Source organism: Acanthopagrus latus, chromosome 8, assembly GCF_904848185.1.
Source record: "Acanthopagrus latus isolate v.2019 chromosome 8, fAcaLat1.1, whole genome shotgun sequence".
Taxonomy (NCBI): domain Eukaryota; kingdom Metazoa; phylum Chordata; class Actinopteri; order Spariformes; family Sparidae; genus Acanthopagrus; species Acanthopagrus latus.
The window spans coordinates 1,556,779-1,582,123 of record NC_051046.1 but is presented as its reverse complement, the minus strand read 5'-3'; the positions used below and the strand labels follow the sequence as shown (position 1 = coordinate 1,582,123).

Genomic DNA, 25,345 nt, shown 5'->3' with positions numbered 1-25,345 from the left:
TGCTGAAGTCGTGACTCACACTTGTTCTCAGTTTACTGTTGTCAACTATTTTCAAATATTCTCCTCCTCGACGTTTTCCTGTCGTGGATCCTCGACAAACTCAGCAAATGTCGTTTAACAAACGCAAAAAATAGTTTGTTGTTGATTATGATAAATAGTCACTAATGTGAATGTTTGGCAGGTAAGTTTGTCAGTCTGATGAGTATCAGCCATCCTTTATATTAACAACCTGCACACAGCGCTGCTACAGAGAAATACCACTAGTATAAAAGTTTTGTTGTGAACACTTTATGTTGAATTTCTCCTGCAGGAAAATGCGAAGGAATGTGGAGGAGCGTCGTCCATCTCTCTGTCGCTCGCTCTCTTCTCGGCCTCTCTGCTCGTGTCGTCACTCCTCCAACATCGGACGTAGAATAAAACGACCAATCAGGACGCTGTGAGGGCGGCGAGGATTTGAAGCAGGCGGCCACGGGATGTTTTTATTCACTCGACACGACGACGGGACGTCTCAGATCTTCTGGCCTGCTGATCAGACGAGCTCGGCTCACTCTGCAGTGGAGATTAAAGGGCTATTTGATTTTCTTTCTTTCTTTTTTAACAAACTGCATCTAGGATTATTTTCTCCTTCCTGGAATAAACTGAAGTAGCTCGAGAGCTGCAGGAGAAACCAGATGGACAGATGTAAACGTGCAGCTGGAGGAGAAACTTTGCCATTACACACAAAGAATGTAGCTTCTTTGTAGCTTTTTGATACAGAAACCTTGTATACAAGTAGAGTTTTACATTCAAATGATTTTTTTTAAAAATAGGGAATAACTGAGCAGCTGTTTGAGGTCAAAGGTCAACAGAAAGTACAAGTGGCCAAATGAAGTGGTGTCATAAATATTTGCAGTGTTTGGTGAAGAGTCCAGGTTCCTGCGCAGCGTGAAGCGAACAGTGTGGAATCTGATTTTAGTGATTTGTGGGAGAAAGAGTTGAATTAATCTGAGACCTGATTAGTTTGAGAGACGATGCAGTAAAATCTCTGAACTGCCTGAATTCATAGTTTCACAAATGATGTCGTCATGTCATGATGGTTTCCATGGATACTGCGAGTAAACAATGCAGCACACTGAAGCAGAAACATGAATAAATGTAACTTTTCTTTTTTCCACTCGTACACGTTGGTGCGTCTTTGTTTCTGTCAGTTTATTGACATTTCAAACAGGAAGTGGCTGAACGCTGCAGATCAGGTTCACATGAAGAAGAGAGTTTGTTGTGACGACAGGTGTGTGTTCGCTCTGCCGCTCAGGAGACAACGACCTCAGGTGACCTTCACACTTCTGTCAGCTCTGTTTCAATCCTCGGCTGGTTGCCTTGACGACGACCTCCTCCTCCACCGTGGCGTCGTCGTCAGGCCCCGACCTCGATGGTGCGTTCAGTGACTCTCAGTCAGAAATGTTGATTTAAGTTGTAATTTGACTTGTTTACAAATTAAAACCTTCACGATGAGAAGCAGGTTGTCGTCATGGCCGACAGTTTCCGGTCAGACATTTAGAAAACGAGCAGCAGCGTTTCAACCTGTTCCACCTGTAACCACGGCCAGCAGTGATGTCACAGCGTCCAGCAGCACACCTGTACATCATCAGGCGTCACGATCTGAAGTACAAGTGGACACACGATTCAAAATTACTTTTCAGTGTCGTTCACTGAGATCTAAACTGAGCACGTCTGAAGGGAAGCGAGTCACTTCAACACAGCATCCGATACTCATCCTGCAGGTGACATCAGACCTCTGGAGCCCAACTGATGGGATCAATGCAAACATTGTATGTATCAGCTGATAATCGTTATCAGATTGTTTGACTTCCTAATATCAGTATCAGCAGAAACGAATCGTTATCAAGCGTCAGTCGAGCTCGATCATCAGCTGAGAGACACATTTCATAAATTAAATATTTTACAGCTTGAACAACTTTATTAAACTTTATTGCCTGAATTGACATCAGCGCCCTGAAAAAGGAAACTTCACTGGAAATGTAATAATAATTATAATAATCCCACAGCATCTTTTTTCCCTTATAATTGGCTGACATCTGTTTTACTGTATATATTGTGTGATATATCTTTGACAGGCCAATAAATGATGATCTGTTGATCTTTATGATTGATGATTAAGTCATGAGAACTGCGACAGCCCTCCAACATCACTGCAGTGAAAGTTAAACCACAGGAGTTCTTAACTTGAGTCTTATTCTCTTAAAACTTGAGCTTTCTAATAAACTTCAAATTAAAATATGTTGTGGACGTGAAGGAGTTTGATGATGAAACTGCAGCTCGTCACTTAAATTGAGATTTTCATTTAAAAGAACATTTATTGTTCAGCTCTCTGCGTGTGATGATGACAAACAGCACAGAAGAAGATTCATATACTTCTATAACCTCCGTGGTTATGTGGTAACATGTGAGGTCACAGGAGGGCGGGGCTTCAGCAGGAAAACAAACTTCAGAGTTCATGTAACAGGACGAGGCTTTAATATTTAATAATCTGATTTAGTTACTTAAAGTCCGTTCAGATTTAGCAGCTGTTTGACTTTATGTTCATGCTCGTCCAGCCCTCCTGCTGTCTCAGTCAGTGATGACGCCTCCTGCTGGACGACAGTGATAATAACAATGTGACAAAAGAAAAAAAATCCCCCTCAGTGTCTGAATCCTTAATACAACTTGCAGCAGTCGAAAATGACTAAATGACAAAGTTCCTTAGTGTTAAACTGGAACGACTCTTCATTTTCATCTAAGTTTTAACTTCAGTCATTGTTCTCTGCTTCATCCTGAACACTGGAGGAAATAACGTCTTTAAAAAGTGTCTTTGAATGTTAAAATTTGATCTGTTTCAGGGACTAAAGACACAATAAGGTAATCTCACATCAGGACACACTGATGTGTTTCATCTGAGGCAGAAGTGAGGTTGCACAGACGATCAGTTTAATTAGTTGGCTAAAATAAATTAGGAGTCAGTTTGAAACGGTCCTGATGAGTTTCCTGTCTAAATGTTTGAGGGGGATTTTAACTTTAGATGAGCAGAAGTCCTTCAGAGAGAAAACTGAATGTTTCCCGTCAGTCGGTGGACCGATGGAGCAGCTTCCTGCTGAGTTAGCACAAAAAAAAAAAGTATACAATCATCTACACAACATCAACGTGTTTGTATAAAATCCCAGTAAAGCTCCTTGTGCAGCGAGCTTGAAATGTTGTAAAATCAACTGCAGGAAATAAAATCAACTTCACATCAACTCAAAAAAATATTCAAACCTATAAAAAGGTTTTAAATGTGGCAGCAGAAAAGTTCAACATCAGTCAGGAGGCCAAAGTCCTTTTTAATAAAATAAATAGTCTAAGTGTGCATCTCTTACACAGTTCAGGAATAATAACACAGTCCGGTGTTTGTTGGTCTGTTTAAGGCCGTTAGAATCGTCTTCCTGTCCGGACTCATCGCAGCTTCAGTGAAATTAAAAGTCCACATGTGACGAGAGCCTGGAGCTTCTCAAACGTTCCCTCAGATTAATCACTGATGAGCTGAAATTTATAATTCTTCCTTTTCTCCATCAAACTGTTTTAAAAGCAGACAGATGGGGACCGACCTGACGGTTTGTAATGGATTTAATCATTAACGTGAGGGAACTGAAATAACTCCTGACCACCTCCGAGGCTCTGCGACGCCGAGTTGTGTTTTTGCAGCTGGGATGTGAAGCGTTTGTTCGTCTCCGTCCGTCTCTACGCCGCCTGCTGTTTGTCTCGAGCGGGGACCGTCTCCTCGGCCTCCTCCCGTCCTCGCTCCTGGTTCCAGTCTCGCAGGCCCTCCGGCAGGCTCGTGTCCTCCTCGAAGCTCCCCGTCCCCTCCACGAACTCCTCGTACGTCGACTTCTCCTCGAACGGCCGCGGGCCGAGCAGCTCCAACATGTCTGCCTTGTCCAGGACCTCCCTCTCCAGGAGACGCTTCCCCACCTGAGGACGACATCAGGCTGAGTACTGGGACACAAACCTCCAGAAGCTTTTCAACACAAGGCTGTTTGTTGTTGACAATTAAAAAACTATTTCACCTGAAATTTTTTCTCCTGATGGGAGAAAGAGATTTGCAAACATTGTTTTTATTGCTTTTTTCACAGCAAATGAGCCGAACATTGATTCATTCATTCATTCATTTTTTACTATTTTCACTTCTTCACTCATGGGGGAAAAAAAATTCTCCTGAATTTGGAAAAGAAAAGTCTCCTAGAAAACTTATTTTTCTCTGCTCAATTATGACTATTATCATTTATTTTATTTCATCACAAAAAAGTTTCTTTTGGGGATTTTTTTTTTGTCATTTCAACTCATGAGAAAATGTTTTTCTTTGATATCTTCATTTAGTACTACAAAAAAAATCTGCCAAATATTTTTTTTTCACTTGGTTTCACATATTTTCACTGACTGCATGTTACTGCAGCAGCTGCAGGAGAAAACAGACTTCTACTGTTTCGAACACTCTGGACAGATGAAATCTCAGGATGATTCAGGGTCTCACCAGCTCCACCAGCTCCTTCTTGTCCTCGATGAGCTGCATGGTTCTCTGGTACGCTCGGTCCACCAGCTCTCGGACCTCCTCGTCGATCAGCTCGGCCGTCGCCTCGCTGTACGGCTTCTCCATCACCATCTCGCCCTGCCGGGGCAGGTCGAACGACACCTGTCCCACCTTATCGCTCATCCCAAACTGCACCACCTGGTCAGGAGGGAGAAGCAGACGTCACAGCGGGAAACGCTCGTACCGAATCAAACCGGAGCAGCAGGTGTGTCGCCTACCTGAGCGTAGGCGGACTGCGTGACCTTCTTCAGGTCGTCCTGAGCGCCGGTGGTGATCCTGCCGAAGAAGATCTGCTCGGCCACGCGGCCTCCCAGCATCATGCACATCCTGTCGAACAGCTGCTCTCTGCTGTACAGGTACTGCTCTCTGGGCAGGTACTGAGCGTAACCCAGACCCTTCCCCCGCGGGATGATCGACACCTGGACACACAGGTGAAACACTGTTATTAAAATCTTTTAACTGTTGAACAGGTGTGATGTTTTTCACCTGTAAACACTTTGTAACCATGTTTGATTTGTTATTATTTTTACAATGAAACTTAAAACACTTTCTCTCATTTTGTCCTGATAATAACAGAATTACATTTTTCTGTTGACAAACATCAAATTGGATCGTTCCATGTCAACTCACCCAAAATCCACAACTTTTTATTAAATTAAATCAAATTAGATTAAATTAATAAGAGGAAGAATAAAGAATCTGTCAGTAAAAAAATAAAGTCACATCTCCACCAGTTTTCACTTCATTCAGCAACAATTATATAAATGAAAACATGTGGCCAAGTTTCCTGACGTTCTCCCGGACGATCAGAACAACTTTCAACCCGACCCAGTGAAAGATTAGTGGTGGATGAGGTAGAATACAAAACAAGGACTCACTAAAATCATGAAGTTAAACTCAGAGGATCAAACTTTAAAAAAAATCATGACTTTGGTGTTAAATGTTCTGACCCTGGAGTCCAGGACAGGTGAGCTGGTCTGGAATGACCCAGTTTCAAAACGTTTCCGACCTTTTAGTCACTCGGAGAAGAACTGAACTGTGAACTCAGACGCTACAGATGGAAGTTGTACCTTCAGCAGCGGGTCGGCGTGCTGCAGGAACCAGCCGACGATGGCGTGTCCGGCCTCGTGATACGCCACCGTCTTCTTCTCTGTGGGCTGCAGGACCTGAGTCTTCTTCTCCAGACCTGGAAACACACAACACGACTGATGGTATCAGAATAAACATGACGTGAGTAATCATAAGAAGCACAGGGACACGTTAGCATAGACGTGGTCGTAGTAGTTAACAGCACTGACCTCCGATGACCCGGTCGATGGCCTGTTCAAAGTGTTTGGCGTTGACTGATGGACCCAGATGTCGGGCAGCGATCAGCGCCGCCTCGTTACAGACGTTAGCGATGTCAGCGCCTGATATTCACAGAGAAAAGTACAAAGTGTTGTTTTGCAGAATGCCCCAAAACTTTTGACCGTGACGATCCAGAGAGACCTCAGCTGACTTTCATCAGCCTGGAGGAGATGATGAGTGAACTGTTCCTTTAACTACGATGTAAAATCAGTCCATCAGGCACCCAGAGGTTCATACACACAGACACCATTATTTTATCTTAACTGCAGCTGAGACGTACCGGTGAATCCCGGCGTGGCAGCAGCCATCTTCCTGGCGAGAACGTCCTTGTCCATGTTGGGGTCCAGTTTGATTGGTCGCAGGTGGACTTTAAAGATGGACGCCCTGCCTTTGATGTCAGGAGGACCTGAGAGGAAACAGAAGAAAAGCTCTCGATCTTCAGCCACCTGACACTTAAAACATTTTTATATTCATCAGAGTTAAAGTCAATAGAACAAGTGGAAGCACCAGATGGAACCATGTGAGGTTCATTAGAACAGAATCAGACTCCACATGTTTATTTGGGATCGATTACTGGATCTGATGAGCTGTCGTAAAACTCTGGCTTTTGTATTTTTTTAATAAAGAAAAGATTTATGATCTGAACCAGACCTGCGTTTATGATGAAGACAGTGAATCATCTGCACCTTTATCCTCGTGTTTCATTGTTTTTCAGGGGACTGAACCTTAAACCTGCTGCAGAGCAGCAAGTCCTGAAGTCTCTGTTAATCCACTTTGGATTGCGTCAGTGTGATTACTTCCTGAGCCCGAGGATAAGAAGGTCTTAACAACGAGCTAATGTCAGAGACTCCATTAACTCTGAGCACGACTGGAAGTTCTGTTCTTGTTTCTACAATCTCAGTTTATAAAAACATGATCCACATGTAAATATGTTATCTGATGATAATATCACCTCATTTTTATTTCCCTCCCTTTACCCTAAATTACAGTTAATCTCATATCTTAAGGTTTTGTTCCAACAGAAATGAAAACATGAAGTTGATGACGAGGGAACTATGATGGTTATTTATCACCAAAGTTTTCATTTTTTCCCCCAAACACAGAAAAATAAATTCTCTTGAAACAATAAATTTTTTCTGCATTTGGTTCGAAACAGAAAAAAAATGGCGAAATTTACTTTTCCACTATTTTTTTTCCAAACCGTTAATGACCTGGTCCAGTATCAGAATCAGTGACTGTTGTTTCAAACCGTTCTCTGGTCCAGATGAACCAAATATGTTTCATGACGCAGAAATAAAAAACAGAATAAAGAGAGTAATGACTCCAGAACAACCAATCAGCTCTCAGCGTTGAACTCTACCTATGTAGATCTGCCTGTCGAAGCGTCCCGCTCTCATCAGTGCAGGATCCAGGATGTCGGGTCTGTTGGTTCCAGCCAGGACCACCACGTTGGTGGCCGTGTTAAAACCTGAGAACAACAACAGACAGTTAGAATCCAGAACCAGAACCTGAAGAATCGGACTCCAGTCGGCCTGCAGCTCACCGTCCATCTCCACCAGCAGCTGGTTCAGAGTGTTCTCCTGCTCGCTCTGCCCGCCGAAGTTTCCTCCTCCTCTCTTCCTCCCCACGGCGTCGATCTCGTCGATGAAGAGGATGCAGGGGGCGTTCTTCCTCGCCATGGAGAACATGTCCCTCACCTGCAGAGGAGAAAAAACTCAGTCAACATGTTTTCACTGCAGCAGCACGTTATAAAAACATGACAGCTGGCCTGGAAAGATTCAGGGTTCTGAGGAGGTCCGACAGATATCTGATCTGGTTTCCGTCACTCACCCTGGCAGGACCGACGCCCACAAACATCTCCAGGAACTCGGAGCCATTAACAGTGATGAAGGGGACGTTGGCCTCTCCGGCTGTGGCTTTAGCCAGCAGAGTCTTCCCGGTACCAGGAGGTCCGGACAGCACAGCACCCTGAGACCAGACAAGAGACAAGACGTCATTCAGAAGGTCCCATAATGCTCATTTTCAGGTTCCTTCCTTCTCATGTCTATTAAAAAATGACTGTGTGTGTGTGTGTGTGTGTGTGTGTGTCACCTTGGGGATCTTGGCTCCGAGGTCCTGGTACTGTTGTGGGTTCTTCAGGAAGTTGACGAACTCCAGGATCTCCAGCTTGGCCTCCTCACAGCCGGCCACGTCCTTGAACTTGACGTCGATGTTGTCCTTCATCATCTTCGCCGTCGACTCGCTCATGCTGAAGGGCCCGCCCCTCCCGCCACCCATGCCTCCACCCATTGGTCCCCGCCGAAGGCTGAAGATCAGGAAGCCGATGAGCAGCAGCGTGGGAACCATGCCGAGCAGAAACGAGCTGAGACGACAGAGGAAGAAGGTTACTGGTGGACAGACGACCTGGTGGTGTCAGACCGTCTTATTTTAAATGTTCTGTCTCAGTTAAGAGGAAATATTCTTCCATCTGTTCCAGGTCTGTTGTTGTAACATGCGGACATGTTTGTGTGAGACCCACCCGTCGCTCTCGGTGCTGTAGACGACGGCGGGGCGGTGCGACAGCTCCAGGCCGAGCTCCAGGTGCGCCGCCTCCAGGTTCCTCTCGAACGTGTCGACGCTGCCGATGTTGAACCAAACGTAGCTCTGCAGGTCACATGTGATTCATGAAGCATCATGTGACGGAGCGGCTACAAGAACGTGGAGCGACTTCTGATGATCGGTGTGTAAAACATGTCTCGGCTGTATTGATTTGTTGGGAGTGAATTAGTTTTGTTTTTTTAAATCAGATTACCTGCATCAGTTTTTACACACCGATCTAAAACAGCCCAACAAGCCACTTTAATTCACTGAGTCCTAATCCAATATTACAACTAGAAATATCATTTGAAATTAAATCTGCTTGAATATCGTTATTAGTTTTTAAATTGTTGTTATCAGATGATTCAATTACATGAAGAGCAAACAAAAGCAAAATGAGCATCGAGATGTTTTGTTCGTCTGGTTTAACTTTTCTTTCCTTAAACAACAATTTGTTCTACAAAATGCATCAAACTCCAAAACAATTTCCTGTATTTGTTTTTATAATATTTAGCTTGATAAATGAAGGTGCAGTCCCTCAGTTCCTCTCACCGCGTCAGCGTTGGCTCCCGGCACCAGAATGACTCTGACATACTGTTTGTTGATGACCTCTAAACGCTCCACCTGCACAGAAAGAAAGACATCATTTAAAAACATTTTCAATTTCACTCTTTTCTTACTTAAGGACTGTTGTTTCCAGGATCAGGACTACCAGATGAAACATGTTTAATAACTCAGCAGAAAAGTCCTCCTCACAATTCCTCTGCCCACGTATCGGTGGACGAAGTCCTTCCAGCTGATCTCTCTGCCGTTGTCTCGCAGGTACAGGTAGAGCAGAACTGAACTCACTCCGGCGACGGTGATCGCAAGATAACGGAAATCCTTCTCGTCCCAGGGGAAGTCGCCCTGCAGCCCGGCAGAGACAGACACACGGCTGGATGTTACATTTGAACTGTTGCCTGTTGTCTCAAAATTAAAAACTTTGTCAGACTCAAGTGTTCTCATTATGAGTCCTGAGCCTGCCGGGCTTGGATCTGATGGTTCTGCTCGTATTTTCTGTCTCATTTATAAATAAAAACTAAAGTTTAGAGTAAAGTAAAGAGTTCAGAAAAATGTTCTCAAAATGTTCAGTCAAGCTTAATATTTGGTTATTTGCGTTGCTCTGAATATATTTCCACATTTTCTTTTAAAATAATTAGGACATGAACATATTTTATATTTTAGAAACAGAACAGAATTAAATAGAAATAAACATTTTCCTCGCTGTCACACAGGAGCCCTGAACCAAAATACCACAAAAAAATGTGTTTAAAAAAAATCGACAACAAAATACAGATTTCTAATTCCAGTTTCTACTTTGCATTTTTCACCTGAACAGTTATTTTTCTGCAATATGAAACATTCTGGAAACATTTTCAAACTCTCATCTCCAAAACTGTTCTTATAAATTCTGCTTCAGGGTTTTACCATGAAAAAAGCTGCTGTGTTCCATCAGTTTGATTATGAAAAGTGAAACAATAGAGGAGATTCTTCTCTGTCGGAGCAATAAATTGGTAAAATAACTTCACTTCAATGTTCGTGCAGGTGTGACGTACCTTCTGCAGACGGCTCCACCAGTCTTTACCTCCTCCTCCTCTCTTTCCTCCTCCTGCTCCTCCTTTACCATCTGAAACACACAGATGACGTTAGATCACACGTTTGTTTCCATTCAAGCAACAGACATCAACTCGTCCTTCAGAGGAAATATAAATGGATGAAAAAATGTTTGTGGCTCTGATTCTGCAGCCAAACTAAAATACAGTAAGAGGTGGTATGCATGTTTTAAAGGTTATTTGTCATCCACAATAAGAAGAAGATAGAAGAAGGAGACGTAGAAGAAGCTCAGCTGTTGTCGTCCTCACAGGTAGAAACACACTGTAGTCTATCCCAGCCTGGGCAGACTTCTTAGCTTTTCTCACCCTCACAAGGGCAGAAACAGGCTGTGAACCTCTTTTTAAAATACAAATATGTGAAATCGTTTCTTATCTTATCAATATCGCCCACAAGATGCGGTAATTACAGGTTATTGGCTGAAAACACCCACATCATACACCTCTACTGTGTATAAATCCTTTTTGTTCTCGTGTTGTTGTAACGTTGCATCAATAAAACCTCCCGTGTGCAGACGGTTTCTCCACAACATCCACCTTCTGTGCTTCAGCTGCAGAGTCGCTCTCACCTTTAGGTTCAGTCGAGTACAGGCGGCGCTGAGCCAACTGGAATCTGCGACAGGACAAGAAGTTAGCTGGAGTCCGACAGACGTTCTGGAAAAGAAAACAGAACCAGAGTGAGTGTTGTTGACTTTAAGACACTTAAAACTCCTGACCAGTGAGTTATGATGCGTATTTTAGACCAGTGGAATAATAAAGATGTGGAGGAAACATTCAAAAATAACTCAGTATGAGCTTGATGTGATAAAAAGGCCAAAAGTATGTGGACACGTTTGTCATATTCTCTTCTTCATCTCCAACCAAGAAAGAAAGAAATCTTAACACTACAGAAGACAAAAGTGTGTCTTTGTCTCTCGGCTGTTTCCAACATTACAATAAAACCAGATCTATGTAGAAATGGTTCCTCCAGTTTGGTGAAGAAGACCTTGACTGGCCGGTACAGAGGACGTTCTTCAACCCCATCCAACACCTTTGGGAGGAACTGGAACACCGACAGAAATATTCCAATCTCAGGTCAAAAGTCTTCCCAGAGGAGTGGAGGCTGTTAAAACAGCAGATTAAAACCACTGAGGCAGATTATTTTGCAGCATGTTATTTAAAAAACATGTTTGATATCACATGCTGAGGTTTAATACGGTCTAACATTGTTCAAGTAAAGGCACAGAAAGAGTTACTGTTTGCTCATTTCACCTCATTTTACAATTTCAGTGCGATTCATGGGGACGGTGCTGGTTCACTTGGTTTTTTGCACACACAGCATTTCTTCGCTGAGCTGCAGCAAAAAGGACAGTAAGCAGGAACCTGGTACTCAGGAGACTAACGAGGTAACTCCAGAGGACGACAATTTAACTCATGAGGGCTCAAATTAGCCTCAGCTGATCTTTGAAAGCTGTTCTGTGTTACAGAACTGCAGATTTACATCATGAGGTAGTTCTGTGTAGCTCTGGGGAAGAAGTATAAACTCTCATTACAATATCAATTAAGTAATAATACAAACTCTGAAATGTGTATTTTTTTCCATAAGTGAATAAACAAACTGTTCTCAAAGGAAAATGAGGTCCCAGAACACTGAAGCTAGAAAGGTGGCAGGGTCCGCCACATATAAACAAAGTAGAACAGTATAAATTGTGTTTTTGTTGTTTAAGGTCAGTTTGTTTACTCAGTCATGAAAACAACAAGAGTTGTATAATTTAGTTTGTTTAGACAGAAATATATGTTATATTATAAATCTACATATTGCACCTTTAAACAATTTCAGTTTGATTAATTGGGGACAAAATGCAGCCGTGCATGAGTTGAGTGAATATGAGGCTGCAGCAGTCTGAAGTGGATCTTCTAGATGTATTTTTTGGTGTGAACTTCCCTCTGTGAGTTTATCGCACATAAAGCACGTCCTCGCTGAGCTGCAACAAAAGGGACAGTCCACACAAAGTCAGCAATGCCTCCAATCAGTAACATTACATTTGACTGAAGCGTACCAAATGTAATTTCCACCATGAGGGAGTTCCCTATTAAAAATGACACAACATACAGACATCTGCAGAGTGTCAAGAACTCAGCTGGACCTGAAGAACAACAGCCACATTGTTCTGCTCTGATCTGGAGTCGTTCACCAGAGGGAGAAAGTGGAAATATCTTCACACCCATTAATCAACCTGACTGCAGCAACAGTCTGGTTTGGAGAAATCTGTTGCAGGTTTTTAAGTCACGTCACTGTAATGTTGCCTGCTGACTGGAGCTGGATGGGAAATGTATTTTATTTCTTGGAGACATTACAGAGAAGACATACATGAGGGCCAAAATACTATAAAAATGTTCAGAAACAAGACGGTTTTACAGTTATATACATGTCGCATTTTGTCTGAAAAATATACAGCAGGGATCATGTAGATTTTAGGCATTTTAATGCAAAATTCCTATGTAATCTTTTTATGGCCTGTGTGAACAAGATAAACACAGCTGCCATGTGACCATTGTGTATATATCCTTTACAGAGTTTAGTCTAGAGCTGGAGAATATGGGGAAACGTTGACTATTAAACTCACAGTAACACTTTGACCAGTTTCTGACACTTCAAGTTAAATGTTGTCAAACTGAGTCAGAAGCAGCTTGTAGCTGTACGATGACAGGCTGATTCAAGCTAAGCTCTCAAACTTGTCAAGAAACTGCTGTTTTGGCATCATAACTACAGTAAAATGTTGGTTTAGGTTTCGGTACAACTTAAGAACAGTTACTCATACAGTCTAAGTTAAGTTACTGACTGTTTCTAATATTCACTCAAACAGGCCTCGATTTTTACTGCTAGCATTAGCAAACACAGGTCGTTAGCTAGCTTTACAGAAGAGCCTCATGAAGGACGTTTCGTTGCGCTTTCATTGCTTTATTGACATATTTCTATAATGCGGAGAAGATATATGGTTACTGGACTAAATGTCACTTTAATTGACATTTGACCCGCTTGCCTGTAATTCCCACAGTGTGGTTGCTAACGTTAGATAAAAAGTGGCTAGTAGTAACGTTATCTCCACAGAGAAAGTTGTGTTTTACGACGGAAGTGTTTTTTTGCTTGTTGAAATCCGTGCCGAATTAAAGAATAACCTATAATGAGGCAGATGAGGTCTTACGTGTAGCTTAAAATTGTATTTTATGTCGTTATAAAGCAGAACAAACCTTGAACTCCCGGGTTTTGCAATAGGGTCCGGCAAGTAGTTTGGCTAGCCAGCTATCTGTCCCGCTGCACAAAGTTAAATCCAGGTTAAATCTAACTCCAGCTCATTTGCAGAAGAATTTAAGGGTCAGTAAGTCAGTGGCGGGTTCGTTCATGTCACAGACAACCGTAAGTCCAAAAAACCTCCACATGCACTCACCGGGGCAGCAGAGCTTCGATATCCGGCTGTGAAGAGCCGACCTGCGGTCACCGCGGAGAAGCGAGCCCGGGCTCCTGCAGCCCGGCAGAGCGGCAGGGCGGCCGCCGAGAGAAGCCTCAGCACCTGAGACATGCTCTCGGTGCCACGTGCCAAGTCTTTCCGTCCAAAAACACACCTTTTCCTTTAATTTCGCCCGCTGAACTTCATCGTGCGGCTCCTACAAGTGTTATTGAATAACAGCGACGGCGTGAAATGTCACTGGGACGATGATGTAAAGGGCAGAAAGACTTTCTCTCCGAATACCTGCCGGAAACTATAGTACAGAGAAAAAGATTCCTCAATCTAAAAGAATGTTTTAAGGTCATTAAACAAGTCATTGTTTCAGAGATAAAATAAGATATTACTTCCATGTCAATAAACGCATTTAATTCCTTTAAGAAGACTTTATTACACACAGGCATCTGAACAGGCAGCCCCGGGGCCTCACAGCGTCCCTTGTCACTGATTGGCTGAGACGGAAAGGCACTTTCTCAACGCTTCACTCAATCTCATGTAACTGTTACCAAAACATGAGATGACTGTGCTATTTCCCTGGGACGATTTTAATATCACATGTAAAAAAACAAAAACAAAACTGTTATTTTGACAATAGAAAACGATGATAAAGCAAATGATCTTCCCATGTTGGTATAGTTCGTGGGAAGAAATAAAATTAAAGATTAATATAAAGAATAAAAAAGTAAAATGTAAGAAGGCAGTCACATCACATTCCATCATTTTTGCTTTTAAAGTATGTTTTGTTTCTGTGTAATCTGCACATTCTGTTTATTGTTGAATAATCTGCTGATTACTGTCAATTAATCAAATTATCATATGAATCTATTACATCTAAAAAAAAAAATTAAAAAAAGGTGTAAACCATTAACAAAGAAAAGAAGCGAATCTTCACAGTGAGGAAGCTGAAAACAACCAGCTAACGTTTCACATTTCTGCTTGAAAAATGTCTTAAATGATAAATCAATTATTAAAATACATTCTAATAATTACATTACATTTCAATCAGAGAAATAACATCATGAAACATAATTCAAAGAGACAGAAATGATAAATATATTATAGAGTAACTTTTTCACTTTGTCTTTCATGGACCAGAGTGACGCCTGTTTTATTATGCTCCTATGTCTGCAGTCATATTAACAATGATATATATATATATATATATATTAAAATACAACTTATGTAAAGTCCAAGTCATGAATTCTGTTCGCTGGTCGTCCCTCAGCTTCCTCTGTAGGTGCTGTAGGAGAACCGACTCATCAGCAGAGGGATGTGGAACCTCTGTTCTGGATCACTGATGGTAAACACAACCTGGAAACACACACACACACACACACACACACACACACACACACACACACACACACACACACACACACACACACACACACACACACACACACATTGTGAAGTTGTTTACAAATACAAATATTGAAACTTCGGCTCGTGTGATTAATGATTTGTTGTCTTCAGTTTGGTTGTAAATGAAAACCTGCAGACTATCATGCTGCATTTACTCAAGTACTCTACTATACTGTTATTTTAGTATTTCCAATTTTATACTTCTACTCCAGATAAATATTGTATTTTTTACTCACAGCTTTAGTTACTAGTTGTGTTGCCATTTTCAGAGTATTAATATAATGTTTGATCGCCTGCTACATCACAATATATTATTATTGGTTAATACTCTGCAATTTTTGAACACGTATCAGCAACATATTCACCAGTAGCGACATTTAAGTGATGCAGAGGTTAAAGCATCAATAATCATGATCAGAAATATAATATATGTGATTCTGAAATCACTGAATGCGTTTATATTAACTTTTGAAATTTAAGTATATTTACTTTTCAACCTTTTACTGAAATATATTAACATCTGAATACTTTTTCCAGCCCTCCAGTTTAACTGATGACAACGCGGACAGTTCCTTTAAATCCTCCAACTCAAACCAGCTCGGGTTCATCCAGGTGTGTTCTGGCGACACCTTGTGATGATCACTGGTGCTCTCAGTCCTGACAGGCTGCTGACGTTAACTGTGTTCGTGTGTCTGTACAGGAATTATTGATGTTTTTTTAAAGAGAAGCTTTAACTGATTTACACTATAAATATATTTGATCCTTTCAGCATCTAAAACCCTGAAAAAAAAATGTTGCTGGAGCTTTATTTACAACATTAAAAATCAATGGAAACAACCTATTATCACACGGCCAAATATACAACAGCTGAGTTATCCTGATACACAGCAGCTCACCTCTACATACGGGTAGAAGCAGGTCTGACCCAGAGTCTCCCAGTATGACCCCGTCTCAAAGCGCAGCTTGTACATGCCGGGGCTGAAAGCTTGTCGGCTGATGAGTCCAGGGCAGCGGCCATCTTCATTTGTAGTCCTAAAAATCATAAAACTGCTCAATTCTAAAGTTTCATTAACGATCAGGAGGCATCTGACATCATCCTTCATCCTCCAGGTTTTTCATCCACACAAGAAAGAAATACAGAAAAAAAGAAAGAAATACAGAAAAAAAGAAAGAAAGAAAGAAAGAAAGAAAGAAAGAAAGAAAGAAAGAAACACTTCTGATGTTCCGATGTATTTTACCCGACGCTCATCATGTTCCAGATCTTCAGCTTGGAGTCCAGTCGATGAAGGCTCAGCGCCATCCGGGCTGCTGGGACGCCGTCTCCGGTGTTCAGCACGTGAGTGGTCAGAGGGCTGGACTCTGCTGCCGCCATGATCTGCTGGACAGGTGTGGACAGGTGAGCTTTACCTGTAGGACCCTCAGTCACATCTTCAGTCTCAGTGGGCTCCATCGTATCATGGGACACTAAACGAAGATGGAGTGGTTCGGCCTTTTGAATAAGACCTAGTTAAAGGTTCTGTTTGAGATTTATTGCTGTCCACCGGTGACATTGCAGAGTGCAACCAACTACATACCCCTCGTTTCACTAAAACATGCCACCGTTACAGAGCCATTGGTTGGTTTGTCTGTTCTGGGCTACTGTAGAAAACATGGCGGTGCAACATGCCGAACCTGCTTCATCTGCAGACATGAAAATCTTGGATAATGAAAACACAATTCTTAGTTTCAGGTGACTGGAGAAGTTTCTGACAATAGATTAGCTGAAATCCTTCACACTGGACCTTTAACCTACTCCTGTAAAAGTCCCGGCAGATTCCACACATCTACATCTTCACACTACAAACATTCAGTCTGAGGAAACACAACTACAAACAAGATGCCAGAGACACAGATTAGAAAACAGCATCAACATTTACTCCTCATCAGAGAAAACAATCCACATTACTCTCTACATCAGGATCAAATGATCTCAGATTACTTGAGTTGTGTCACAGAAAGCTTCTCTTTGCTTATCTGTTAAATAAATCAACAGCAGATTAAAGCTTTGTGCTTCTCAGTTGGACTTTCTGACCTCTGACTCTCTGTCAGCACAGTTACTTTATACTGAAAGAGTCAACACATGTCAGTAAACCTCTGAGCTGTTCTGAAGCTGAAGAGACATCAGCAACATGCTTGTAAGTGAGAGTAGAATCAGTTTGAGTCGCTCTGATCCTGAGACAGGACAGGACAGGATCTACGGCAGGATCCAGTCCTGACACTGTAAATATGTGTGAGTGGAGGAGCTCAGTGTCTCGCTGCCTTACCTCGCTGTGAATCTGCTTCTCTGCTGCAGCTGCAGTTCATTCAGGTCCTAAAACTCACCCAACCAGTTGTTCTGTCGCTGGACCCGCCCACTGCTCGCAGACACTTACCCAGCATGCACTGTAAACATGTCTGGTGTCGAAGGTTGTTCAGGCTCAAAGGAATCATTAAATCCAGCAGAGAGTCAACAACATGTGGCCCCGTGTTTGGACAAGATAAGCTTTAACTGATCCAATTAGAACAATGAAAATATAAACCCTGACTGGAAAGTTATTCTTTAATTATCGTGTCATCATTTGATTTTTATTGGTGCATATTTGTGTTGTGTTATTTTCAAAAACTTGAAAGGTTAATTTGCTTCTTTATTTTCTCATATATTTAAGATGTTTGTTGATCAGGAGAGATTCAGCCTGTTGGTGAGGTTTTCAAACTTTAAATCAGATTTGGAGTGAATAAAATAAATAAATAAAGTGTTTTGTTGTCAGTCGAGTCATTGATTCACGATGGATCTTGCTCATCTGATGTTGCTACACATAATGCAAAGGCTCCTGCAGTGATTTTGGTCTCATGAAGAACATTTAAAAGAAAACGAAAAGTAATGAATTAAAGATGAGTTGTGTACACCTTGTCACCAATTCACCTGTTAAAACCAGCTATTTGCCAGTTTAAATCAAAGATTGCAGAACGATTATCTTTACTGTAATTATTTCTGTAACTGTTAACTGTAACTGTAAACTACAACACACATGAATGAAGGATCATATTATTATTAGACACACAAAGCTCAAACAACACGTCTATTTTTATAAAAAATACCTTTAATACACTCACAATGAAATAATTACATTCAGCACTGAGGACAAACACAAACGCACCAACAGCAGAAACTACAGTGAGTCATCATATCTCTAAAACTCACAGGATTTCTTAGTAAAACATACTAGTATGTTGTTTTTTTTTTAAAGTTTGAAATAATGTTTAAATAGAAAGAGTTACTACTGGTTGTAGTGAAGTGTCATTTTTTTTTGTTTTAAACCAACCAAGTATTTTACACGAGAGCCTGAAACACAAAGTATTTACAGTCGGTCACAGTCGTTTTCTTCATCCGGCTGATTCAACGTAGCGGAGGAAACGTTTTTATGGGTCGGCGGTTTCACCCTCAGTAAAAAACAGTCACCCAAAACGGGCTGAAACAAACATGATTTTGTGAAGTTCAAGAAAATATGACGGAGACGGCACAACTCAAAATCTCAAAACAGGAAGTCGTATGACGTTGGACTGCTGTGGTTGCAGTGTTCTCGTTAGATTCAGCAACGTTTGGAGCTGCTAGCTGCTGTCATTGGAAAAAAGTCGGCAACACCGTGGAAGAACCTTGGTGCTGTTAAACATTCATAAGGGGCGCGAACATTGAAACCAGATTTCATGGCAGTTCTGGCCAGTGGACGTTAAGATAACACGCAACATCCAAGTATTAATGGACGGACCGACAGAATCCAGTGAGGCTGACGTGCAGAAAGTGTATCCAACATTTTTGTTAAAACACTTTTGTTATGCAAACACTTTGTCCTGAGTGGACCTCCATGTGAATGATACGGAGAAAACATTATGTTTCATTACATACAGGAATCAAAGGTCAACTGGTAAATGGTCCATTTGCTACTTTACATGTATCAACACATTTGATGATCTGTTAGCAGCAGAGAGCAACAGCTAATGTTAGCATTCAGCCACTTCGCTAAATGCTAATGTGAAGGTATGTTTCTTTACCTTGAAATATGACCTGGTTTTCCATCAAATTTAAATATCCATCATCTTTTCAGATGCTGATCAGTGAGGAGGAGGTGAAATGACAACAATGTTTGTCAGACTTGCAACCTGGAATCATAAAATGATCTCAGCTGAGGAAAATGGCCACCGTGTGCCAAACTCATTTGTAACTAAACCAAACAATTTAATCTGTTCATGCTGGTAAACTGTTCTGTTAGTTTAGCAAACTGTTTAAGCTACTTAACTGATAACATAAACTAAACTTTGTTATCTGCCAAACTGTTACCTAACATCAACCAACTGTTTATGCAGGTGAACCTTTCCGTTAGCTTACATGTGGCAAGCTGTCAAAGCTACTGAACATTTAGCAAACATAAACAACATTTTTATCCCCTTAACTTTCCATTAGCCATCCTGAAGCAAACTGTTTTAGCTACTGATCTGTTAGCTAAATGTTTGTTTCTGTTAGCTAGCCTTAATTAACAGTTTACTGCTGGTAATCTGTTCTGTTAGCTTAGCGAACTGTTTTAACTACTGAACTGTTGGTAAACCTGAACTAAACTTTGTATCTGCTCGACTGATCCGTTGGCTGATCTTAACCAACTGTTAATGCCGGTAAACAAAATGTTTAACAACTGAACTGTGAGCGAACATGAACTCGTCTCTTTTACAGAGCAAACTGTCCAGTCAGTCTGCTGCTAAACTGTTAGCTCACATATAGCAAACTGATTGACCAACCGAAGCTAACATAAGCTAACCTTTTGTAGCTGCTACACAGATCAATTAATACAAACGTCCTCTTCTCCATTAATATCTCCTACATGTTGTTTTTATTCAGCGTTAATATTCACTTTGGGCAAATTTATGACTTTATGGCTGAGTGCATTCAACTGAAACTCACCCAGACAGTCATAAAACTGAAGTTGTAAGGCAGAAACATAATATGGTCCAACAAACAGCTGGTTACACATAATCAACAACACCTGATGAAAACATATTGTGTGATAAGGCGCCACCAGCTGCTGCCACACTGACTTTATTAACATTATTCAGAGACGAGGCCAAGGTCTTTAACTGGAGAGAATGTTTTTTAATCTATGTAATATAATTGTATATAATAAGAACTAAAAATCTGCCCAACAGCTCATGAGGTTTAAATACTTTTGATGCTAAAGTGAGACCAAACTAAAGTGAAGCTCACTGTGATTGATTAGTTGTCTGTAGAAAGTCTCAAGTACCTGCCAGTTCATTTATATTGAGTTCTGAAGTTACTGTATGTGGAATCAGTGGCTGCCTGACATGAACGCACACGACTGGGAATTCACCAAATGACCAGTTTACTTGGGGGTTTTGTGGTCTGGAACCAGGACTGGAGATAAAAATCTGACTGATGTAAAGACAAGAGACAGGTTGAGGAGCGTCAGTCCGATGGATGTTCATGTTGTCAACGTCTCCTTGAAGCTTCTCTTCCATCTGAGCTTTTACTGATCCGACCTTTTGTTTTCTGGGAGAATCTGAAAAGACAACAGAAGAGTCTGAAACAAGACTTCTATGGATACCTTTGTTACAAACAGCGACTAAGAACCATCATATATGTGTTTAAAATAATCTGGGTCCTCTGGGTTTGTGGTTCAACATTTTACACTCAATCCCAGCAACCAAACAAGTTAAAACAAAAAGTTCTGATGTTTTCACGAGTCCATTAGCTCAGAATGAAAGAGAAGAGGTTTAGTGGAGAAGTCTGAAAGTTATCACAGCGTCCGTCTGATCTCATTAACTTCAGGTTGTGTAAAGTACTTTACATTACTGTGACTGTTTTCCAAAGCATACCATCAGCTTTTACCTCCAAGCAGCTATTTGATTCAGTTCATTTCACTGAAACACACTGCAGATAGTTCTAGTTCCTCACAGTAAACAGTTTGTTGTGTTAATAGTTGACAGAGTTTTTATTGTTGCGTTGGAAATCAAGACAATCGTGAGCAGTAAATAAGAGAAAAGAACTTCTGCAGCCTCGGACACTTTCACATCTGAGACCTGAGTCAGCTCCAAAACACAAACCTTTTTATTTCCGCTTGTGCAAAAACTACAAATTCTCAAGACTTCTTCAGATTCACGAACAATGGGAGTGAAATTAAATCAACTGCTGTATGAGTTCACAACGCAGTGATGCAACACAAGTGCTCAGGAAGATCTGAAGTCTTCAGAGGCGCCTTGAAAATTGGAAATGAATCTAAAAATGTTGTCGTACTGTACATTCATGTAAAGAATGTTCAATTTCAAATTAAAGGGGCATCATGTAGTTTTGGAGAAGATTTTTGAACTCCTTTAGAACTTAAATATTTAGATTATTAACAAGGTAATACATTTTTTTTTTCCATAAGTGAATAAACCAGCTGTTTTCAGAGGAAGATAACAGAACACTGTTTTAAGATAGAAAGGTGGCGGGGTCCGCCAGGGTATTTAGTTAGTTTAGTAATAAAAATATCAGACAGAGAGAGAGAGTCCAAGAAAAACAGCTGTTATTGTAAAAGATTAAAGTAAAATTAATACAATTTTTGGATCGAGGTTGGACAACAAATTAAAAAAACATGAAGATATTGGTGCCAAATAAATATGACAATATTATCAAGTTAATATACTTTGAGGTTAATATTTTATCTTGAAAGTGATTCATCTTTAATATAAGTTATAACAGTTCAGGCAGTGCTGGTTCTGGTTCTGATTGGACTTCAGCCCCTCCAACAACAACAAGTGTATCAGATTACATTTCCTGCAATAAATCAGTACTTTGGACTGCAACACTCCTCTGAGTCACATGAACCAACAGCATTCAGCAGAGGGCTGACAAAGCTCCGCCCACACCTGACTCACCTGAGACAAACCAGGAAACAGTTTGTGTGTGTGTGTGTGTGTGTGTGTGTGTGTGTGTGTGTGTGTGTCTCTTTAGTACAGAACCACACACAGACGATCAGATCCTCGTTCAGACTGAACTAACAACGTCCTCTGAGTGAGTTCATCTACAGGAGAGAGGAGGAGGAAACTACAACACTGCAGACGCTCCACACACTGAAGGTGAGTCCGACCAGAACCAGAACTGAAAGTAAACTTCAGTGAAGTGAAGGAGGAAGTGGAGCTGTGACTGACTGTACTGTCTGCTGTCTTCACAGCGTCACTCAGAGACAAAATGGCTTCCAGGTTAGAGGAGGATCTCTGCTGTCCGGTGTGTCATGATGTCTTCAGAGAGCCTGTCGTTCTGTCATGTAGCCACAGCTTCTGTAAAGACTGTCTGCAGAGCTGCTGGACAGAGAGACGAACACGGGAGTGTCCAGTCTGTAAGAGAAGATCTTCAAAGGATCGACCACCTGCAAACCTGGTGTTAAAGAACCTGTGTGAGAGCTTCTTACAGGACAGAGATCAGAGAGCTTCAGAGGATCTCTGCAGTCGGCACTCTGAGAAACTCAAACTCTTCTGTCTGGACCATCAGCAGCCGGTGTGTCTCGTCTGCAGAGACTCAGAACAACACACCAACCACAGATTCAGACCCATCGATGAAGCTGCACGACAACACAAGAAGAAACTTCAGGAAACTCTGGAGCCTTTAAAGGAGAAGTTAAAGGTTTGTGAAGAAGTTAAAGTGAAGTTTGATCAGACAGCAGAACACATGAAGGTCCAGGCCCGACACACAGAGAGGCAGATTAAGGATCAGTTTAAGAAGCTGCACCAGTTTCTAGCAGAGGAAGAGGAGGCCAGGATGGCTGCACTGAGGGAGGAAGAGGAGCAGAAGAGTCAGATGATGAAGGAGAAGATGGAGGCTCTGAGCAGAGAGATAGCAGCTCTTTCACACACAGTCAGAGCCACAGAGGAGCAGCTGAGAGCTGAAGACGTCTCATTCCTGCACAACTACAAGGCTGCAGTGGAAAGAGTCCAGCAGCGCCTCCTGCTGGAGGATCCACAGCTGCCCTCAGGAGCTCTGATAGACCAGGCCAAACACCTGGGCAACCTGAGCTTCAACATCTGGAACAAGATGAAGGACATGGTCTCCTACACTCCTGTGGTTCTGGACCCAAACACTGCTAATCCAGAACTCATCCTGTCTGAAGATCTGAGCAGTGTGAGAGAAGGAGAGATACAGAAGCTTCCTGATAATCCAGAGAGGTTTGATATCTTCTGCTCTGTCCTGGGATCTGAGGGCTTTAACTCAGGGACTCACAGCTGGGACGTCGAGGTTGGAGACAGTACAGTCTGGTCACTGGGTGTGTTAGCAGAGTCTGTCCAGAGGAAGAGACGCACACTGTCTGGATTATGGAGTATAATGTTTTACGAAGGTCAATACTTTGTGTTTTCACCATCAGCTCCATCCACTGATCTCGTCGTGCAGAAGAAGCTCCAGAGGATCAGAGTGAATCTGGACTGGAACAGAGGAAAGCTGTCGTTCTCTGATCCTGATACTAACACACACCTACACACCTTCACACACACTTTCACTCAGAGGATGTTTCCATTCATTTACACTTGGGATAAATTGAAGATATCACCTCTGAAGGTGTGTGTGACAGTGGAACAGAGCAGGTAAAGAAGTATTTCATCTGTGGAAAGACTTAAATAAAACTTTCTCTCTCTGCAGTAGAAAGACAAATATTTTTTAACTTGATGCAACATGAGCAGAGAAAACAGAGTAAAAGGACTGTGGTGTTCACTTCTACTCAAAAGGTAGAAAGACTACAACACCCAGAGTGCACAGCGCTGCACCTGATTGGACGGGGCTCGGTTTTGGCTCAGAGAAAGTTCTGAAAAAAGTTCTGACATTCTGACACAGAGATAAACAGAACAATTAATTTGGACCTGACGAACATTTAAAAATCATTTATTCACAATCATAATGATGTTTTTAAGGAAAAGAGACTTTTATTCTGCAGCGTTCTACGAGCTCTGTAGATGTTTTATTTTAAAACTATTTGTCAACATAAAAATATCGTCAACATGTAAAAATCACAGAATTCAGCCTGTTAATCTTCAGCTGCTCCTCCTGCTGTCTCATTATGCACAAAACACAGATGTTCATTTTTCTGTTCTTATTGTTTTTAGTTTGACAGTTTTGTGTTTCTGTCGTCGACCTTTTCATGTTAAATCTCAGCGTGTTTATTTCTACATCAGACAATCAACCTGAACAACAGCCCAAATATTGATGCTGCAACATCTGTGAGCATTTTCTTTTCAAAATAAGAGCCAGAAGATGTTGTTGACTAATCAACATTTGAGTTTGTCCAAAGTTTCGGTTTAAACACCTGTAAAACTAAAGATTCCCATCAGCCTCAGCTGTTCTTTGTGTTTATCACTAATTGTAACATTCTAACATGCAAATAAAACCTTAAAAAATGGCAAACATGGTAAACATACAACCTGCCAAATATTAGCATGCTAGCAGATGAAGATGAAATTAATGTGTAGGTGCAACTAGAACTGGCTGCAGTGTCGGCACATTCAGAGATGCTGCTATCTGCCTGTATGTTTATATATTCATTTATTTTCTCTCTTCTTGGGTTTAATCTGAGGCCTCAAGCCAATAAGAGCACTTGATACTTAATAAACAATATAAATAAAATATATTAACATTAAGGATTAAATTCAGTATTTGTTGGCACCACAAACTAAAACACAGTCTGACGTAACGCTCCTCCAAAACTGACGGCAGCTGACAAACGTCCTGTGACTTCCTTCCCTGTTGAAAGTGACTTCACAGTGATTTCAGTGCAGATCAGTAACTCACTCCTGACGGCTGCTGGGCTTCAGGGAAGAAAACTCTGTCAAACTCTAACCATCGTGTGGAGGACGCGGCCATGTTGGGACCCGCAGATGAAGTAAGTGCTCTGTAGAAACTGTGAGAATTTCAGTTCAGCATTTGAATATCCTGTATTCAATGGACTGTAGTCAAGCTGTCATAATTTGAAGACAATTTAGGTTCCTCGTGTTAATCGCAGCGTGCCACCGACCCTGTGATACATAGAAGTTTATATCAGGCTGTTACTGCCTCGAACTTCAGCCTGAGTCAGCAGCAGGTCCAGAGACAGAACCACAGGCTGCTACCAGCCCTGTGAAACAGAAGTGTTGGGCTTCAGCTGGTATTACCACGTGTTTCAGCCCGAGTCTAAGATAAGTTACTCTTGTAAACTGTGTTTATCTTTATTGGCCCCCGTCTGCAGCCCAGAGCCTCTAGATGTGCCACAGAGAGAAAGAGCTGTGACACTGTGTGATGTCGCCGT

The 25,345-nt window shown here is 41.6% G+C and overlaps 5 protein-coding genes across 13 annotated transcripts in view; 2 read left to right on the top strand and 3 right to left on the bottom strand.

The window, feature by feature from the left end:
• Positions 1-1,161, top strand: part of LOC119024247 (voltage-dependent calcium channel subunit alpha-2/delta-4-like) — a 99,225-nt gene extending 98,064 nt beyond the window's left edge. For all 3 annotated transcript variants that reach the window (XM_037106809.1, XM_037106810.1, XM_037106808.1), the window contains one exon: positions 311-1,161. In XM_037106809.1, the coding sequence (XP_036962704.1) occupies positions 311-412 (102 nt within the window). In that variant the 3' untranslated portion in view covers positions 413-1,161. The remainder of the gene's footprint in view (positions 1-310) is intronic.
• A 1,167-nt stretch (positions 1,162-2,328) lies between these two features.
• On the bottom strand, positions 2,329-13,867 carry si:ch1073-174d20.2 (AFG3-like protein 1). The gene is made up of 16 exons (XM_037106812.1): positions 13,599-13,867; positions 10,740-10,824; positions 10,117-10,187; positions 9,278-9,427; positions 9,074-9,145; positions 8,463-8,587; positions 8,036-8,306; positions 7,775-7,912; positions 7,488-7,641; positions 7,305-7,412; positions 6,225-6,350; positions 5,896-6,006; positions 5,668-5,783; positions 4,816-5,016; positions 4,541-4,735; positions 2,329-3,981 (listed from the first exon to the last, which is right to left on the bottom strand). The coding sequence occupies exons 1-16, from the start codon at positions 13,728-13,730 to the stop codon at positions 3,751-3,753; spliced, it is 2,286 nt and encodes a 761-aa protein (XP_036962707.1). The 5' UTR covers positions 13,731-13,867; the 3' UTR covers positions 2,329-3,750.
• Positions 13,868-14,021: 154 nt separating this feature from the next.
• Positions 14,022-17,472, bottom strand: LOC119024256 (5-hydroxyisourate hydrolase-like). 3 transcript variants are annotated; one of them, XM_037106826.1, is made up of 4 exons: positions 17,321-17,472; positions 16,256-16,395; positions 15,914-16,049; positions 14,022-14,966 (listed from the first exon to the last, which is right to left on the bottom strand). In XM_037106826.1, the coding sequence occupies exons 2-4, from the start codon at positions 16,387-16,389 to the stop codon at positions 14,877-14,879; spliced, it is 360 nt and encodes a 119-aa protein (XP_036962721.1). In that variant the 5' UTR covers positions 16,390-16,395; positions 17,321-17,472; the 3' UTR covers positions 14,022-14,876. The 3 variants fall into 3 exon arrangements, with proteins under 3 accessions (XP_036962721.1, XP_036962722.1, XP_036962720.1); XM_037106827.1 differs by having other exon boundaries at positions 16,256-16,392; positions 17,321-17,465; XM_037106825.1 differs by lacking the exon at positions 17,321-17,472 and having other exon boundaries at positions 16,256-16,481.
• Positions 17,473-18,140: 668 nt separating this feature from the next.
• Positions 18,141-25,345, bottom strand: part of LOC119024255 (RNA-binding Raly-like protein) — a 43,543-nt gene continuing 36,338 nt past the window's right edge. For all 5 annotated transcript variants that reach the window (XM_037106820.1, XM_037106821.1, XM_037106822.1 and 2 more), the window contains one exon: positions 18,141-20,599. Coding sequence is in view for 1 of the 5 variants with exons in the window: in XM_037106821.1 (XP_036962716.1) it covers positions 20,567-20,599 (33 nt within the window). In the remaining 4 variants the exon portion in view is untranslated. The remainder of the gene's footprint in view (positions 20,600-25,345) is intronic.
• On the top strand, positions 22,005-23,677 carry LOC119024251 (nuclear factor 7, brain-like). The gene is made up of 2 exons (XM_037106815.1): positions 22,005-22,157; positions 22,253-23,677. Exon 2 carries the CDS (start codon positions 22,270-22,272, stop codon positions 23,656-23,658), a length of 1,389 nt encoding a protein of 462 aa, XP_036962710.1. The 5' UTR covers positions 22,005-22,157; positions 22,253-22,269; the 3' UTR covers positions 23,659-23,677.

Excerpts from the sequence above, each read along its gene's own strand:
- si:ch1073-174d20.2 (XM_037106812.1), bottom strand. The coding sequence starts at position 13,730 with ATGTCTCAGGTGCTGAGGCTTCTCTCGGCGGCCGCCCTGCCGCTCTGC. Across the intron at positions 7,642-7,774 it reads TGGGCGTCGGTCCTGCCAGG|GTGAGGGACATGTTCTCCAT; the intron begins GTGAGTGACGGA and ends TCTCCTCTGCAG. Across the intron at positions 4,736-4,815 it reads CGCAGTCCGCCTACGCTCAG|GTGGTGCAGTTTGGGATGAG; the intron begins GTAGGCGACACA and ends CCTCCTGACCAG.
- LOC119024256 (XM_037106825.1), bottom strand. The coding sequence starts at position 16,467 with ATGGAGCCCACTGAGACTGAAGATGTGACTGAGGGTCCTACAGGTAAA. Across the intron at positions 16,050-16,255 it reads TGGAACATGATGAGCGTCGG|GACTACAAATGAAGATGGCC; the intron begins GTAAAATACATC and ends TATGATTTTTAG. Across the intron at positions 14,967-15,913 it reads GCTTCTACCCGTATGTAGAG|GTTGTGTTTACCATCAGTGA; the intron begins GTGAGCTGCTGT and ends GTGTGTTTCCAG.
- LOC119024251 (XM_037106815.1), top strand. The coding sequence starts at position 22,270 with ATGGCTTCCAGGTTAGAGGAGGATCTCTGCTGTCCGGTGTGTCATGAT.